We start from the raw sequence: 18,793 nt of genomic DNA, 5'->3' as shown, positions 1-18,793 counted from the left end.
AACAAACTCTTCATACCATTTGTAAAATATATATTCATTGATCTCAAGAACAACTCTTTAGATCATAACCATGATCTGGACTTTTGCCTGCTTCCTGGTTTATGCTGTTTATAGTTACAGATTTTTGCTTGAGAAGGTTCAATCATAAAATTTAGAGAGCTATAAAAGACTCATTTCTTTGGTCAAGCTTTGTAGAGGCACCCTCTTTATTTAGATTCTTTTTTAATTGTCCAAATTATTTCCTTTCCATTCGTTTGAGTATATTCTTCATGTGTGCTTTTAATATTTTTCCTGTGTGCTTTTGGTGTTTGGGTGTTTCATTTAAGAATCAGATACCTCTCAGCCAGAGCAGGACAAATACAGAGGAAGAATGCTAGCAGCAAACCATTGAACTGAGAATGGGGTCCCCATTGGAGGAGTTAGAGAAAGGTTTGCAGGAGCTTAAGGGGCTTGCAACCCCATAAGAACAACAATACCAACCAACCAGAGCTCCTAGGGACTAAACCACCATCCAAAAAGTACACATGGACAGACCCATGGCTCCAGCTGCATATGTAGCAAAGGATGGCCTTGTTGGGCACCAGTGGGAGGAGAAGCCCTTGGTCCTGCCAAGGCTGGATCCTCCAGTGTAGGGGAATGTCAAGGCGAGAAGGGTAGGTGGTTAGGGAGGGGAGCACCCTCATAGAAGAAGGGGGAGGGGAGCGGGATAGGGGGCTTATGGATGGGAAACCAGGAAAGGGAATAACATTTGAAATGTAAATTTAAAAAAATTCAATAAAAAAAGAATCAGAAAAAAAGTGAAATAGTTTATAATGGAAAGTTCCAGGGGAGCGTTCCCTCAGCTATGGCAGACAGACATGTATATGTCTTATGGGCCATTTTAGGTAGCTATGGCACACTCAGCTGTGTAATCTGTCACTTGACTACCTTCTGGATGAAGCCCTGTACATGTAATCAGTCCCCAGACCAAACCTCGGTGGCGTGTGCTTCCCATTCCTTACTAGCTGGACCAACAAGTACACGACGGCCTGCTCGCTGCCGTGCTGATCAGCCTGAGATCACAGACCCCCTCCTGTCAGCTCCTGGTCCTCAACCATAGTTTCCAGGCACCTGGCCAGTATGGGAAAGTGGCTCTCCCTGGGGCTATGGGTCAGGTTGGGTTGTTTTCTTACTTCTCCTAAAGTTTTCTTAGTGTCCTCTTCCTGTTACGCAGTGTGTGCCCTCATTTAAGCTTCACATCCTCCCTGTGGAAGTGCAAGGCCTCAGTCAGGTGCCATTTTCTTCCCAAGTGACACAGAATAAGAGAAAAATCAATTTAGTTTCAAATAAGGCAAATCAAAGCTATAAAATCATTCAGTCAGACATGGCCTTTCAGGTAAACTTCTAGGTCTAGGGCCAGATAACCAGCAAGAGAGGAATTCTCATACACAGAATGGTATACTTGCCCAATCCCTACTGTTCCTGTGGCCTGCCTGTGTGCAGAACCAGTCCTGCTCAGGTGAACTGACTGCAGTGAATGGCTTTGGTCCACTGCTTGTGCATTACTGTTGTTGTTATTGCCTGGGATCAGAGAGAAGGACATTAAAGGTCACTTTATGTGCACAGTGGCCGGTAGACTTGGGAACACTGACACAGCATAGTCTCTTGTCTTTCCCTTAACCCCATATCCTTCCTCCTTCCTGTGAGCCTGGAGAGCTTCTTCTAGCCAGCACCCTGGACATGGAGAAAGAGTTGGAATGAAAACTGAAAGATAGTACAGCTTGAAAGCCTTTAACTTAGCAACACCTTGCATCTCAGTGTGCTTCCCTGGCCTGTGTATAGCTTGGCATGGAGGAGCATGAGGGAGACTAAAACCATTGGGAAACAATAAACTTTCTATAGACTGGGCATAGTAGTGTATGCCTGTCAGGCCAGCATGGGCGGATCAAGAGTTTGAGACCAGCCTAAGCTGCATAGCCATACTGTGTCTTATTAATAGTCATAGAAGAGGGCTGGAGAGATGGCTCAGTGGTTAAGAACACTGACTGCTCTTCCAGAGGTCCAGAATTCAATGCCCAGCAACCACATGGTGGCTCACAACCATCTGTAATGGGGTCCGATGCCCTCTTTTGGTGTATCTGAAGACAGTGTGCTCAAATAAGTAAAATAAATAAATCTTTAAGAAAAAAATAGTCACAGAAGAAGGCAGAAGAAGCACCCCCCAGGACTGTGAAGAAAGTACCCAATCCACAGCACAATGGAAGACGGTGAACCCAGAAACGGGATTTCCATTGTCAACTGACTCGTCTTCTCTTTGTGTCTCGATGATTGGTAGTCTAACTGAAACACTGAGGTCGGAAAGGGACACCATCTTAAGTCCACTTGCACCACATAGGACCCTTCTCTCCCACAGCCATCTTACTCGTCATTTAGAAGCACTCTTGAAGAAACTGTGCTCGCCATATACATTGCATTTTCAGAAACGGACGGACCACTGTTCCCTCACAGTAACACACAGACTTTGCAGCCATCTATGCTCACATGGGTCCTCACCTCTAGGGCTCTGCTTCCATGGGCATGCTCCTGTGGAGTACGGGCCCCGGAACCGATGATCAGGGAGTCACAATTTCAACAGGATGCGACAGGATCACCTCCAGTCATCAACACTGGTCCCTTATCGGCGTGGTGCTCTCACTCTCAAGCTGTCCTTCCCCATCTAGAAATGTCCTTATCTTTGCTCATTGGGTGGCAAGTTCCTATAAAGGCATCTGGGACTGAGACAGGCTTTCTTCCTTCTTTCTGATTCTGCTCTCCTGTCCTGTCTGTTTTCTTGTTTAGTGCGTCTCATGCATATATATTGCCATCTTGGCCTTTTAACCTTTACAGTGTGCTACCCACTCCAATGTGATTTACAAGAAGGGATGAGCTATGAAACGCGATGGCTGTGTTGGGGATGCTCCCAGCCTAGGAGGACAGGGAGATGTGATTACGGGACATTGGGCTGCAGCCCAAGGGGAACATGCATCTGTGGGTTTGGAAGTGTGCAGAGGAGGTGTTTCAATTCCACTGGAAGGACATGCCCAACTAACAGGAGTCAAGTGGCAATGTTTGTTTTGAACGCCAAAGTTTGGTCATCAGGCTTTGGGGGTAGAGCAATTATAAAACAGAACAGAATGTGAAAAACTAAAAAAATAAAACAAAACAAAACTAAAAAATGATATGAAATATAGTCCTAGTCTACTTTGTTAGGGAGCAGAGGAGGGGCTCAGCAAAAAAATAAATAAATAAATAAAGACTGAGGGTGAGCTGAAAATGTTACAAGGAAAGGAGAGAGGGGATGGGTTTTAGGATCTAAAAGGTTTGACAGTTAACTGGGGCAGGAGAACAAGCGAGCATCTAGGATAGGCTTCAGAGTTGGGTGGCACGGTGTGCGATGGTCCCATCCATCAACAGAGAACACAGAGGGAGATGGAATTCGCAGGGCTGATTGGAGAGACTCTAGTCAGCTTGCAAACATGGTTCTGTCAGGCCCGGCCCTTCTCACCGATTTCTTCTGCCTTGCTAAAAAGCCATTAGATTACATTCCTGATGCTAACCCCGAAGGTCTAATCCCTTATCTGGCCAATTTCTCCTCCTGAGGCTGATTACCAAGGTCCAACTATCAAAGTATTGAAGTCCAGCAATCAAAAACCTCCTTTGGCTCACCCAATTAACATGCCCAATTAAAATTAAACACTTCACTCTGACACATGGTTCCACCCACCCCCCCACCTTGCCTCGATAAGCTACCAATTTCTTACGTGCTTGTGTGTCTGTCTCCTCTCTGTACAGACGCAGTCCTTTGTTGCCCTCCAGGGCAGAGATATTCCTGCCCCTTCTCCCTTGTCCTCAACCCTTGTCTTTGTCTCTTATTCCCTGCCCTCTGGGGCAAATAAATCTCGTTTGTGCTGAGAACTTGGGCATCCTGGGCCAATGTTGTTTCTTACACTGATGAATTCAGTTCAGGATGTGTCCTCTAAGAGACAGCACACAGACAGAGAGAGGTCTGTGGACAACCTTGTTCGGAACCCTGGTATCACGTGCACTTCAGAACTGAGAGTGTTTGGGTTATGATGAAGGTCCCATGGCTTGTGTACCATGTATTACAGTCTTAGCGAAGCAGATGATCGTTGGCCTCTTGTATATAAATATACAGGACTTATTGCTGTGAATGTTAAGTGTCAAGACAACAGGTCCTACTCAGTGCTGCCGTGGTTTGGTTGTCGAACACTAGAGGAAACGCTTCCAGTTTCCAGGTCTCTCTTGCGTCTCCGAAGTTTGGACAGGAGACTGTCAACCAGAAAACTAGGACCGGCACACACTGAGAGACTTGACAAAGTCACCAATATGAAATAGGGTCATTTCACAATGAGCTGGCATCACGCAAATTCCCATTTGTGGGGTTGGACTTTCTGTCAGTGTCGAAGCATCTTCAGCGGTGAAAGAGTGGAGAGCCTAGGCCTCTGAGAAGCAAAACAAGGCTGAACAAATTGATTGCCTTCTCAGGTGTCACAAGCTCCAAATGCCCTCTTCCACTTCAGCCCTGTTCTCACTTTACAGGGAAAAAGAATATTTCCTTGGTGCCTCTCTCTGATTCTTCATGCAGAGACAGTCACTCAAGTGCTTGACTTCCCGTTAAAAACCTTTCTTAATGCCTGACTACCCCAATTTACCTGTAGGGCAGAGTAGACTCGGGCCACCCCTGACAGATAGCTACTTGCTATTATTCTCCAAGGCAGCCCCAACAGCTTGGACCAGCCGGCCAGGGATAGGAAAAGTGTTTTAGCCACGGAGGTGCTTCATCATAACACGGGGAGCTCAACAGCTCTTCCTTTGACTGCAATTTCCTTAACTGAACTCTGACCTTTGCAGCCTCACTCTCCGGCGAGTTAAGGACCCTGATCCAGGAGGCGAAGGAAATGAAGTGGCCCTTCGTGCCTGAAAAGTGGCAGTACAAACAAGCCATGAGCCCAGAGGACAAAACAAACCTGCAGGACGTGATTGGCGCCGGGCTGCAGCAGTTACTGGTAGGGAGAGTTGCACCACCTGTCCCTCTGTCCTCCCCAAGAGAGGCCTTTAGAGTCTAAGTGGTCTAACAGGTTACATTTCCCTGAAGTACAAGGTGACTCCCGCTCTTACGGTCAGCTCTGCCGGACTGACTAATGTGGGGGGAGGGGGCGCCTATTTGAGAAGTGTCTTTTTCCTGTCACCTCCTGTGTTAGAGAGATGAACCCAATGAGAATGATAAAGAGTGGGGAGAGGGTACAGAATGAAACCTGGTGCCTTGGAATTGCCCCATCTTCTTGGCAAGCACGACTTGCTTTGATTCTACCGTGCTTCAAGACATTTTTATTTTGAAATGATTCTTTCTAGATGTTGGATAATAAATAATAGTAGTAGTAGTAGTAGTAGTAGTAGTAGTAGTAGTAGTAGTAGTAATAATAATAATAATAATAATAATAATAATAATAAAAAAATAGACTTTGCCCATCTCATCTTGATGTCTAAGCTCTTGGTCCAGGTCGGGCCCCTCCTGCCTACCTACCCCTTTCTATCCTGTTCACTCCCTTAGTGTCTCATGACGGAGTCTACTCTGGAAACATCAAGTCAAGGTCACAGATGTGCTTAGTTTTCACCTACATAGTAGAAACCAACTATAACAGTGGTTCTCACCCCGTGGGTCTCAACCCTCTTGGGGGTCGCACATCAGATATCCCACACATCAGATATTCACATTACAATTCATAACAGTAGCAAAATTACAGTTAGGAAGTAGCGATGACGTGGTTTTATGATGGGGAGGTCACGACAACGTGAGGAGCTGTATTAAAGGGTCGCAGCGTTAGGAAGGGTGGGAACCACTGAGCTAAACTGATATCTCCATCCAGCATAAGAAGGAACACCAAGGGCAGCGTAGGGGGTTATTAAAAAAGACGGAAAGCATGAAGCTGGGAGGTCTGGGAGGAGTGGTGGAGAGGAATGGGGAGGTGAACATATGGTCAAAGTCTAATCTATGCATAAGTTATCAAAAAAAAAGCTATTTAAAAATTACATTTTTTTTCTTTTTTTTTGGGGGGGGGGGCTGGGGACCGAACCCAGGACCTTGTGCTTCCTAGGCAAGCGCTCAAATCCTTGAGCCCAATCCCCAACCCCCAAAATTACATTTTTTTATGAACAGGTAAAGCTCGAGACCCAGTTCTAGGGGAGTTAAAAGAAATGTCATTTTCCTGGTGGCAGCATTATTTTTTAAAAAAGGATTTATTCATTTTTCTTTAACATGTGTGGATGGATGTTCGCCTGCATGTATGTCTGTGTACCACGCGCATGCCCAGTGCCTGGGGAGGCTGGAAGAGCTTGCTCGATCCCCAGAACTGGAGCCAAGATCACTGTGAGATAGCACATGGGTGTTGTAACAAAACCCAGGTCCTGTGTGTGAGCACTGAGTACTCTTAGCCTCCAAGCCATCTCTCCAGATGTTACCTTGTGGTAACATTTTTTTTGCCTCTAGTTTCTCAGATGATCATCAAGGAAGTTTACTAACTCAGATGTGTCTTCCCTCACATAAAGATCTATTTGTATGGAGATCAGGCGTAAAAGCCACGACAACAGCCCAGGATTTTCACTTTGCTTGGTTTTATGTTTAGGGGTTATTCCCAGTGAATGCATAGGTACGGTTTTTCTCTTGTTGAAGAAAAAGTCTCACAAAGATCCCTTAATCTATAAACACACAAGAGCATCTTAGGGAATCCCTGGAAAGGGTAACATAGGTTTAATAGACTGGAGATTATTGTCAGAGGAGAGCAAATCCTTGTAAAGAATTAAGGGCTGACCTCTGGGTTTTAGTTTGTTTGGTAGCCCAGGCTGGCCCTGAAGTCTAGATCCTCCCTCCTCATTTTCCCACAATGAAGATTAAAGGTGTATGCCATCAAGGCCATTTTAAGTGGGGGGAACTGTAATAAATGTGGTTGCTGTCAGCGTAAGAGCAGAATGAAATAGTAACTATAATTTGTATATCATGGAATTTACATATGCATCAGATCTTGCTTATCAAAATAGCCCTATAGTGAGTATTATCATTAGCGTCTTCTCGGTCAGGGGACCGGAGAGGACTTCTCTGTCTTGCTCTGGTCTTCTACCATCCAGTCTACAGGAGGAATCGGGAAGCCAAGGTACATGCTCCAACCATAACTTCGAAGGCAATGACCATGCGCTGCCCTCAGAACTCTCGGCAGCGATGGAAGCTTTCAGGGTCTGTGCTTTCCAGTAGCCACCAGCCACATGGGGCTCTTGATGCCTGAAATGGCCAGTGTGACTAAAGAGATGTGTTCATAGTTTGGTTGATGTCTTAGACATTTCTCTGTGCATAGGATGTCAGCAGACATTATGCTTGCCTGTGAAAGTTAAGAGGCCTTAATAGATGCGAACCCAAGAATGTTTCAGGCAGGCACCAGAGATGTCATTCCCTGGCTAATACATCCAGACAAGGCACAGGACTGTATTAGAACCATGCAGCCAATACATGCCTAGAGCACTGGTTCTTACAGTGAGACACATAGCATCATTCGGGGACTTGGGGACTCAGGATCTTGACCCCCAAATCAAAACTCTTTACCGGATCAGGGGGCAGGATGCAGTTGCCCTCACTGTCTCCAAAGCCAATGGTGGCATTGAGTGAAAACAGAAGCTGCTGGGATTAAAGTTCCAATCTCTGGATTCGGATTTGCCACGTGGATTGGGAGGAAAGCTGTTGGGGGTGGGGGAGGGGTGTCCTCCTGCTGTACTCTGCAGTCCATGGAACTCTACTGGTCATACAGATTCCCAGCTGTGGAAACAGACACAGCAAGGATAGGAGTTTGTTCCCCTCACAAGGTCACTCAGTGGCTGTCCTAAAGAATCAGCCCACTGGGGCCACCTCTAGACCCTCATCCATTTAATCTGGGAGCTTTCTGATGTCTGAGCATCGTTTTCCTTTAGCTTCCCCAGCAAGCTCCAAATGAAGCCACCACACCTCCTCGGATGTTTAGGGTGCCTTCCTGTGGTGCCAAACCCCAAGTGCGCAATTGCCCGACCGCTCTGTTCATACATAGAGAGAATCATAGCTCTCTGTAACTCTTTCCGCTTCTGAGACTGCGACTTGCTAGGAGTGGCTCCAGTAAACCCCATGACTTGTTTTGGTCAAGTATACTCTCCGTTTCAGGGTCGCGGTTGGAGGAGCTGAGGGCTCCTATTTTAATAGCCATTGAACCCTCAGTCTCTGCTCTCACAAGTAGTTAAACATCTCACTCTGCCCTTTTTCCATGATCATTTCTTCTTCTATTTCCTACATAATATTAAGGCGAATCCTTCCCCTAAAAATCTTCCTCTTCGGTCTCCAAAAACCTGATTTTGCTTAGAGTGTAAACATTTTGTCTTTCAGTTAATCCTACAACCGAAAGAGAGCCAAGCAAAGTATAAAATGTTGGAGGAAAAAAAAAAGTAAACCACAGATGGCTCTTCTGCTATTTCTGAGTTGGTGAAACTAAGGGTCCTTTAGCTTGGTGCTCTCTATACCCCCACATCATCAACGCTAATTTTGTGTGTCTTGTGCTCTGCTCTCTGGACACGGCCACCCCTGCCCCCTCCCTCTCCACCCTTTCCTTCCTTCTCCAATCCTTTTTCCCTTTGGTGTGTGGCCACCGACAGAAATTTATGACAGGGGCCAGCCTCCTTTACAGTCCACACAAAGCTTGCTCACTTGGGACACTTTGTCAGCGCTCTCCCAGCAAAAACACCTGCAGGACGCTCTCCGAGAAACCTGGAGAGATAGGAGATTAATGTGGCTGTAATAGCCGGGCAGGGGTTTGTGTATTATGCCCTCTCCCCAGGTAGGTGGGTCTTTTCTGAGATGATACCAATTATTTATAGCCGAAACATCTGTTGATAACTGCAGCTGCCCTTGTAAAAACAAAGCATATCATGAGGTCACAGGCTACAGAGACCAAAACCCTACCTCATGCTAGCTTCCGTCTATTCAGCAGCACCCCAAGTCCATGGTTACCGTCATCTTTAACGTCTCATCGTGCCACGGAAAACACTTTGTAAACACCGAGCTGCCCTGCCCTGTGGTCTTTGAAGCCTTATTTCATCTTCATCGGTAATTTATATTCCAGCACTATTGTGCTGTGGGGAAAGGGGGAGGAGCTTTTTGTTTTCCATTTAATTGTATATTGCCTGACACTTTGACCCGTATTATTAGTATCAGTCAGAAAAAGGATTTTCTCTCCCTCTTGTGTAAAAATGAAATTTCAAGGGAAAGTCAGCACTCCTTCGGCTCTTTTCACTCAAAACAATGTTTACACTCTAAGAGGGGAGGATGAAAAGCGGGAGCAACTCTTTTTCAAGTGCCCGAAGAGGGCACCGCGGTTTCTGAAAGAGAACAGTGCGCTCCTTACAGATATCATTCAGTGAAACCTTTGATGGAGTTTTCAAAACCCAGTGAAGGCATTCGGTGCTGGCTACTGCGGAGCTCCACTCTGGTCGTGGCGGCTGGCACTGACTGGGAAAGTCTGTCTTCGCTCCTGAGGCGTGGGAGGGAGACCGGTCCAAGCTGCTAGGTAGACGCCTCTTTGGGGGATGTTTCCAGTAGCCTTCGTTTTGCTAAAAGTAACAGTCACTACTTAATCAAAGAGGAATCTGGAAATAAAGCTTTTTTAAACGGGGAGGGAGAGAGGGCTTAATTTTGCATGTCTGAGTTGATTGCTAGACCCTGACTTTGAAATTCCCTGCAGTGGTTGATTGAGTTGGGGTCCGGTTGGTGGTACTAGACTGGACAAAACCCACTTGTCTCAGAGAGAGGGGAACCTGCCCTCAGTCACTCCTGTCTTCAGCATGACTCCCCACGCAGGAGACAGGCGCGATGCTCACTCACGGTTTGACACAAAATTCCAATCAGAGAAGAGAAAGCAAGCTCAGGGTAGATACTATGTGTCATCTGTAGCTATTTTGCTGCAGGAAAAAAAAAATGAGATGACTTATGCTTCGTAGGATTGATTTGAAAAGACTTCTCCTCCCCCCAACAATGTTTGAGTGTTTCTTAATGTTTATTTTGAATGAAAAAAAAAAACCCTCCAGATAGTACATTTAGCATCTAGAATATTTTTCCAAGATGTCCTAAGGATAACCTTAGAGCCTTTAACTTGTTATTGTGATTTTTAACTGCTTGAGATACATAAGGAAAAGGGGTTAAAGCACAGAGATGAATAAATCTGAGTAGGTCATTTCGAGAGCATACATGTGGGTTAGGCAAGATAACACGGGGTCAGGGTTCCTCCCTCTGTACCTCGAGTCTTGAGTTCCTTTCCTAGAGCCTAGTGGAAGGAGATACCCAACTCCTGAAAGTTGTCCTCTGATCTCTGTGTACCTAATGTGGCAGCCACATGTGAAAACCCTACACACACACACACACACACACACACACACACACACACACACAAGAAATTTGTGTTGTAACCAACATGAGCCAAAGAGAGTGGAAGTGGATATTCAGAAATAAGGTGGGTCAAAGATATCAAACTATAAATTGATTAGAAAATGGAAAGTCAGGTACCAGAAAGACAATATACAGTAGTCACCAGCTTAAAGGACTAGATACCACCGGTGGGAACAAGAGAGCCTCACCCACGAATGCAGTCATGTTTAGAAGATAGTCTTAAAACTATCGAGACTCACTTATTCCTGTCACCAGCTTTCCTACTAGAGGGTAAGAGTTAGATTATTGTCCAACCAGCAATAATTTTCTCAAACTAATTTTCCGACTTCCACTGTGTGGTTTGGGCTTTAATGATGAAAAAATCTTTTTCATTTGTACGGGGGTGAGGGGGGGAGACGCGGTGATAAACTACGACTTCACCCACCTTCTCTACCAAACCTCAGAGTGTCACCATGTGCTGGACACTTGGTATTGAACACTGAAAGGTGAAGGAGTGGGCCTGGAGACACAGTTCTGCTCTTCTAGAAGTCCCGGGAACTCCCAGCACTCACCTGGACGCTCACAGCTCTCTGGAACTCCATTTCCAGGGCCCTGAGGCTCTCACATGGGCATACAAAACACCAATGAGCATTAAATAAAAATAAATTATATGGTAAGCAAATTATTAGTTCATTAAGTAAATTATTATTAAATAATTATATATAAATTGATTATATATATTTTAAAAAATTAAGGTGTAAGGTGAAGAAAAGCTCAGTAGTTCTTCTACTAGAATGAAGTGAGAGAGTGGCCCTTGCCCAAGGCATGCAGGGTTAAATGTTTACTTTCACTTACCAAATACCTAGTCCATAAAAGGATCAACAGATAGTCTTCTAATTGTCACATTAGTTTCATTAATCTCTTTCACAGTTAAGAAGATTAACACTCAGGGAAGTTTCATAACACAGCCAAGACTGTGAGTCGCCCTCACCATGTGAACATCTCTGCTCTTCCCACCCATGGTTTGCTGCAGACCCAGGCTGCCTCTTTAGATATTAAGGTACCAGAGACTGGGAGTAGCCATTACCCAGAGCCTCCCACACCACACACTGACTCAGGCGCTCCTGGCTACCTCCACGATCTGAAAATGAAAGGGTAGGTTCCAAAAGAACCTACTGCAGTCAAGTGATGTGTCCAAGATTTCGACAAATGTTAAATATTGGTAGGTCTGATTGGGAGGGCACACATCTCAGAAGTGGAGAGTTAGACGTGGAGTTCATGCTGGCTGAGCTTTATAGCTGGGTGGTAGACTCCTTGCCTAGGATGCAGAAGGCCCTGGGTCTAACCCTCAAAACTTCAAGATTTCAACACACACACACACACACACACACACACACACACACACACGCACACACACATATGTCTCATATATATGATATACATATATATGTATGTATATGGGATTTGTGGGATTTATTATTAGAATGACTTATAGGCTGTGGTCCCACTCATCTAACAGTGGCTGCCTATGAACATAAGGTCCAAGAATTCAGTAATTGTTTGGTGCATGAGGCTGGATGTCTCAGCTGATCTTCAGCATATGCTGGAATCTGGAAGAAATGGGCTCTAACAACACTAAAGGAATGGACTTGCTGTTGTGTTTTATAAAAAGAAGCCAGGATATGTTTGATAGAGTACAGTATGTTGAGGTGGGAGGGGTGCCTCAGTGGGCCCATGGTAAGGAATCCCTTCCCCCTGAGGTACCAGCCATACAACGGGTTTAGTATAGAATAGAGTTTATTTAGGGCATGGGAAGGGGAGTTGAGAAGGGAATATTGACAAAGACAGACAGACAGACAGACAGACAGACAGACAGACAGACAAGGAAGAGGAAGAGGAGGCAAGATCAGCCAGGATTATAGAGTGGGAGGGGAACGGGAAGGGGAGAGAGGGAGAAAGGGGTCAGGGAGAGAAGAGAGTCAGAGAGAGGGAAGGGGCAGAAAGTAAGAGAGCAAGGAGGAGCCAAACAGCCCTCTTTATAGCAAGCCTGGCCTACTTGGCTGTTGCCAGGTAACTGTTGGGCGGAGCTTAGAAGAAATGCGGAAGCTTGTTAGCCAGGGAGAGCAAGCACGCAAAGAACAAAAGCTTCCTTCTTCCCTGTCCTTCCACAGGCTTTCAGTGAAAGCATGCCCATTAGAAATGGGTTTTTCCCGCCTCAAAAGATCTGGATGAAATGTACTGTCTTTATATCTCAAAGATGCAGATGAAAGGTGTGTCCTCCCACCTTGAAGTGGGTCTTCCCTCTCCAAACAGGCGTGCGGTACTCCACGTTTGGGTTTGAGTTGATTCCAGAGTAGTGAAGATGGCAACCGCTCATAGCCACCATAATAGCACAGGCTAGCCCATTGCATGTGGGTGGCAAGCCCCATGCTATGTTTCCAGCCTCAACCATGGAGGTCTTAGGATGACTTCTTGAGTGAAAGGGCTCAGGAGACAGAGCTGTGTGCGTCTCCTTGACTTCTCGGACATCTCAGACCCACAGGCCTCCTCTGCTTAGCTTCCAGAGAGAGTCCTCGCCTGGGCTGCGCTGAATGGCACTGCCAGCCACTCAGTCACACACTGGAAACGTCAGTCATCTTCCTCTCTCTTGCCCACCAGTAGCTTTGGCTTATAAATATCTCGCTAATTCACTTCCACCCCTGCCATTACCTAAGTCTGCTTTGTGCTATAGTAATGCAATGGAATCCCTGAGGCGGGAGAATTCATAAGGAACAGGGATCTGTTTGGCTCCTAGTGCCGGAGGCTGGGACATCCAAAAACATGGCATCTAGACAGGGCCTTCATGCTGTTACCTCTTTGCAGAGTCAAAGAGTAAAGAGAGGTTGGAAATGAGAGAGTAATTCCACTCCTGTTATGACTAATCCATTGTCACCGGGCTAATCAAGCCCTCATGGCCTAGTCACCTTGCATTAGGCCCCAAGTCCGGACTGGTCAATTAAAGGGAATCATTCGACCTCTAGCACCTCCCTCCCCAAGCTGCTGCCATACCTTGACGGGGGCGCCTGTCACTGCTTCCTGAGTTGTCCCTCATGTTTCTGCTCCACATTCTTTCCCATGAAGAGAGCAATACGCAAGCTAAAACCCTGGTGGTACCGCCTCAGCCTACCTAGGGAATACCCAGAGGTACAACCAGGCCTGCAGCCCACTAGGTGCCGGCCTTGCCTCTGCCAGGGCCAGGCGGCTCACTGGCCTCCTTTTACCCTGCACTCTCACAGCTGTTTATCCCACCCACACAGCTGTTCTCCATTCCTGCCGTGCTCTCTGCCTTCACTAAGTGTCTGTATGTGCCTCATGGGTCATCCTTGAGTTTATTCCTCAGGGAAGCTGCCTCTTCCTTTCTCTCTCTCTCTCTCTCTCTCTCTCTCTCTCTCTCTCTCTCTCTCTCCTTTTCTTTTATTGGATATTTTTATTTACATTTCATATGTTATCTCCTTTCCCAGGTTCTCTTCCATAAGCCCTCTATCCCCTCCCCATCCCCCTTCTTCTATGAACCAACCATCCACCCCTTCCCACCTCCCCGCCCTGGCATTTCCCCTACACTGTGGGGTTCAGCCTTGGCAGGACCAAGGGCTTCTCCTCCCATTGGTGCCCAACAAGGCCATCATCTGCTACATATGGGTCTGTCCATGTATACTCTTTGGATGGTGGTTTAGTCCCTGGGAGCTCTGGGTGGTTGGCATTGTTCTTCTTATGGGGTTTCAAACGCATTCAACTCTTTCAGTCCTTTCTCTAACTCCTCCAATGGGGACCCCATTCTCAGTTCAATGGCTGGCTGCAAGCATTCACCTCTGTATTTGTCATGCTGAGCCTCTCAGGAGAGAGCTATGTCAGGCTCCTGTCAGCATGTACCTCTTGGCATTCCCATTAGTGACTGGGTTTGATGACTGCATGTGAAGTGGATCCCCAGGTGGGGCAGTGTCTGGATGGCCTTTCCTTCAAACTCTGCTCCACACTTTGTCTGTGGATTGTATCTTGGGTAATCCAGGCTTTCTCCCTTTCGAGACTGGCTTAACACTCTCCGGTCACATATTCTACGACTGTGCCAATGTGTGCTTACATTTGTTAGGGGAACTTCTCTTATTGTTATCTCTGTCTCCTACTGACAGTCAACTCCATGACAATAGGAGCCTTGCTCATCATGCCTTGCCTTTCCTGACATTTATAGCTCTGATATTTTCACAGTAAACGCCACCGATTCTCTCCTTCCATCATGTGGAATCTCTAAATAGAACTTGGGGCCTCAGGCTTGGTAGCAGACACCTTTAATCTCTGAACCATCTCACTAGCCCTTGAATATAAACATTGAATAAGAGAATGAATGAATGAATGAATGAATGAATGAATGAATGAATGAAATGTATATGACACATAATATTCCCATGGGGTGGTATTTGACATGCAGGCGTGTGGCATACAATGAGGTTATCCTGTGTAGCCTCCACACAGTTGCCTGGGCAGTGGACAAGAGTAGAATAGCAACGTCACTCCTCAGAAATGGAAAGTATTTGAATAAATGCATTCTTTACAGGCTTCCAGATAAGAATTAAATAACTGAGAAAAAGGTAGTCATGTTTGCCATGTGTATTATAAATTGAAATGGGAGGAGTTTGTGTTTGGGAATGCACATGAGAAAAATCTTCTAAAGACATGCAAGTGGACATTTCATTTACGTGGTGGGGTTCCTGGCTACTTATATTTCCTTGATTCCCCACAGCAAGGGTCTCTTGCTACAGTAAAAGAGGAAAAGAGAAGAAGGGAGAAAGGGGGATGGGGACTTGTTAATCAGGTATCTTTACAGCCGGGTAGTCTCAGATATACATAAACACACTTCTCCCACTTGTCTAACACATGAAATGCTAGGCTGTGCATTATCCCAGCAATGGCGACACTAAGGACCCAGCTGACTCTGTCAACGCATCTTGTCACCAAATAAAATAAGAATTTTGAGCACAGTGTTTTAATTACTGACTTTTGCTTGTTATGCTAGGTGACTGGCTACAGGTTGAGTCTCCTTATTCCCCTGTGTATCTTCAGAGGTCATCATTGCTTCCACAGGGACTCACACACATGCTTGTGAATGGAGAGAGGTGTGGGATACCCTTATCAGTCATTTCCTTACCAAGAAAGGAGTGTGTGGTAAGGGGAGTGACTCAGCAGTGAAGAGCACTGGCTGCTCTTCCAGAGGTCCTGAGTTCAATTCCCAGCAATCACATGGTGGCTCACAACCATCTGTAATAAGTTCTGATGCCCTCTTCTGGTGTGTCTGAAGAAAGCAACAATAAGACACACACACACACACACACACACACACGTTGAAGAAGGAGAAAGAGGAGGAGGAGGAAAAGAAAAAGGGGAGGAAGAAGAGGAAGAGGAGGAAGTAACGAGTTGGAGACCCTCTAGTTTAAATCCGTTGTTGGGTCACTGAGGGAAGTAAAACACAGAAAGATTAGGTGCCCACATTGTCATCAGGCCAACTGCTAAAAGTGACAGGGCAGCTGTGACATCAGGCTTCCTACCTACTTGTGCTGGGCAATTCCTTGTTGGACCTGGGACAGACTTTTTTTTTTTTTTTTAACGTACTCCAGTTCTTCTTGCTGATAGTAACAAGGCCTTCTGTCTTTCTGTTTTTAGAGCAGAATTAATTTTAAAAGACATTTATAAAAGCTAACCACCGGCATTTAAAACTATCATTTCTGGGTCATTGAGATGGTTCCTCTGATTAAAAAAAAAAGACTCTTGGGGGACAAGCCTGATGACTTGAGTTTTTGATCCAGACTCCCACAAGTTGCCCTCTGACCTCCACGCATGTACAGTAGCATGTGCTTGCCAGTTGTGTTCTATGTATGCATAGTTATATGTGCTTACCAAGACACACACAGAGACACACACACACACACACACACACACACACACACACACGAGAATAAATTAAATTTAAGTTTTTGACCTTTAATTTATTTCTACTAGATATTCTAGGTCTTGCTTTGAAAAAAAGTCAGGGACAAACTAACTGTTATTTAATAAGTGAAAAGGAGCTACCAAGGGAGTGGGGCTGTGAAAGAGAAACAGTCTGAAAACCTATGCACTTTCAGAACTTTAAAAAAAAAAAGAGTATGACGAAATCCACTGAGGACTTAAACCCTTCTCTAAAACTCTGCCAAGGCGTGGGGGCTGGGCTTTTAATAAAGTACTCTCAAGTTTCAATGGAAGGTAAATTAAAATGGTGTGGCTTGTCTTTAATATTCTACCAGCGAAACTCTGGTTGCCACAGAATCAGGCATGCAAGCTATCCCTTTGATGAGGGGGCTCACCCTACAGTGTGAATTTCATGTCCTCATAATGAGGACAGAAACCGAGCCAAGCCCTGGAGGGATTGCTACAGCTCAGACGTGTGGGCAGAGCAGCACAGTGTTAAGTGCGAGCAGAAAATGAGCAGGGTCCAGCGTCGCACAAAGAGGCGACCCACTGAAAATACATCATCCTAGGAGTGTGTCCACCCACCCTTGTAGGCAAGCCAACCAATGCTGCCTCTCAAAGTCTATGTGGTGAAGGGCTTTATGAGGAGCTTAAGCAGTCGTGCCGTCTCCGTGTACCTAGCACGTTCACGCAGGCTGAAGCAAATGAAAATGCCACCTTTGTACATCCACATATCAAACACCGGATTTCATCTGACCAACCTGACAGTCTTTGTGGCATACTCTCCTGATGGCAGCCCCTGCAGAGTGGGACTCTCCTTAGGCCCATTTTGCAGATGAGGTCAGGCATTTGGCTTCATGAGCTAGAAAGATGCTTGCTCTAAGATGCTCCAAGCAAATGTCAAGTGCAGTTAAGACGGAGATGCCTCCCATTGCTCCCTTGGTACTCTGTCCCTGCATCCACACCCATCATGTCCTGTTACCTACCTACTCACAGAGCAAGCTTGCCCACACACAGAGGAAAACAAATGTTCTTTAGGCTACTGAATTTATATATAAAAAAACAACCTGGACGACTACTGTTCTTTCCGGAAGTTGATGAAGCACAACGGGGCTTTCCATGTTCCCATTGTGGGATTCATGGTGAATTAAATTATCTCACCTCAAATGATGGAATTCTAGGCTTGCACTGCTGTGTCTCGCTTCCATCAGTAAAGTTTTGAATAAGCGCCATGACAAAAACTCCAGTTATATGGTATATTTATAATATGTGCACTTTGAGAAAAAATTGCCCTATATCATGCACATACTGACTTTTTAAACTTGTGATCCACCTGCCTCTCTGACTGAGTAATGGGCTTACTTATTTAATTATGTGCACGCCCTGTTTGTTTTGTTATGTAGATTTCTATAAGCTACAAAGTTATAGCTGAGACAAGGACTAAACCAATATCTAAAATAATAATAATTATTATTTTATGATTGTGTTACTGGCATAAGCATCTTTTTTTTCATGTCAACATTGTGATTGGCTATATACATTCAGTTACAAAAATCTTGATTAGCACTCTGCTTGGAAAATGTAGCTAGGACAGTTTATTTTAGCGTGTGCTGGACTTTAATTGCTATCATTATTTTAAAAAAAATCGCGTCCAAAGATAGGTAAAGCCAGCTATGCTCAGCTATGATCAACCCATCCAATGGCGATGAGAAATCTGTCTACAATGCCGTAAACGTTGGAAGAAGAGCCACAATACGGAGTTGGAAGGGAAAGCAGAAGCCATTCTGCTGTGTTATACTTCTGCCGCTGTGCTTGTTTGAGGTAACAGTGACAAAGTCGGTCTGCATAATCTTTGACACTAGAGTGGACTTGGGACTTGACTGCTAACACTTGAATCTGGCGCTGCCTGTTGTTAGCATGGAGGCCACTGTGGTTTCTCTTTCTTCATACAGAAGAACAGCAACACAGAAGCACTCTTTGGGTGTTTTGTTTTTTTTTTTAAACATTAAGCAAGTGGCTAACAAGGAATGCTTCAAACCACATCCCACACTCAAGGAATGGAATCACCATTAGTTGACTGACAAGAAGACATGGCTTGGAGTCAAGTGGAATTTTTTTTTCTTTTGCCATCTGTATGTACGTGGGTGTTTTTTGTCTGCATGTGCACCTGGCTACCATGTGCATGCAATGCCTACAGAGCACAGAAGGTGGTGTCAGATTCCCTGGAGCTAGGGTTACGTACTCCAGTGTGGGTGCTGGGAATTGATCGCAGTCCTCTGGAAGAGCAGCCAGCATTCTAATCTGCTGAGCATCTCTTCGCCCCCTAGATAAGACTTTGGTAGCCAAGAGGCA

The 18,793-nt window shown here is 45.5% G+C and overlaps 1 protein-coding gene across 4 annotated transcripts in view; it reads left to right on the top strand.

Annotated features, from left to right (window-relative positions):
* Positions 1-18,793, top strand: part of Alpk1 (alpha-kinase 1) — a 119,890-nt gene that overhangs the window by 60,894 nt on the left and 40,203 nt on the right. For 3 of the 4 annotated variants that reach the window (NM_001433150.1, NM_001433149.1, XM_087624972.1), the window contains exon 3: positions 4,891-5,045. In NM_001433150.1, the coding sequence (NP_001420079.1) occupies positions 4,891-5,045 (155 nt within the window). 4 annotated transcript variants of the gene reach the window in all.

The sequence above is a fragment of the Rattus norvegicus genome, chromosome 2 (genome assembly GCF_021556685.1).
Source record: "Rattus norvegicus strain SHRSP/BbbUtx chromosome 2, alternate assembly SHRSP_T2T, whole genome shotgun sequence".
Taxonomy (NCBI): Eukaryota; Metazoa; Chordata; class Mammalia; order Rodentia; family Muridae; genus Rattus; species Rattus norvegicus.
Note: the sequence above shows the minus strand (reverse complement) of the source record. Positions and strands in the feature narration are given on the sequence as shown.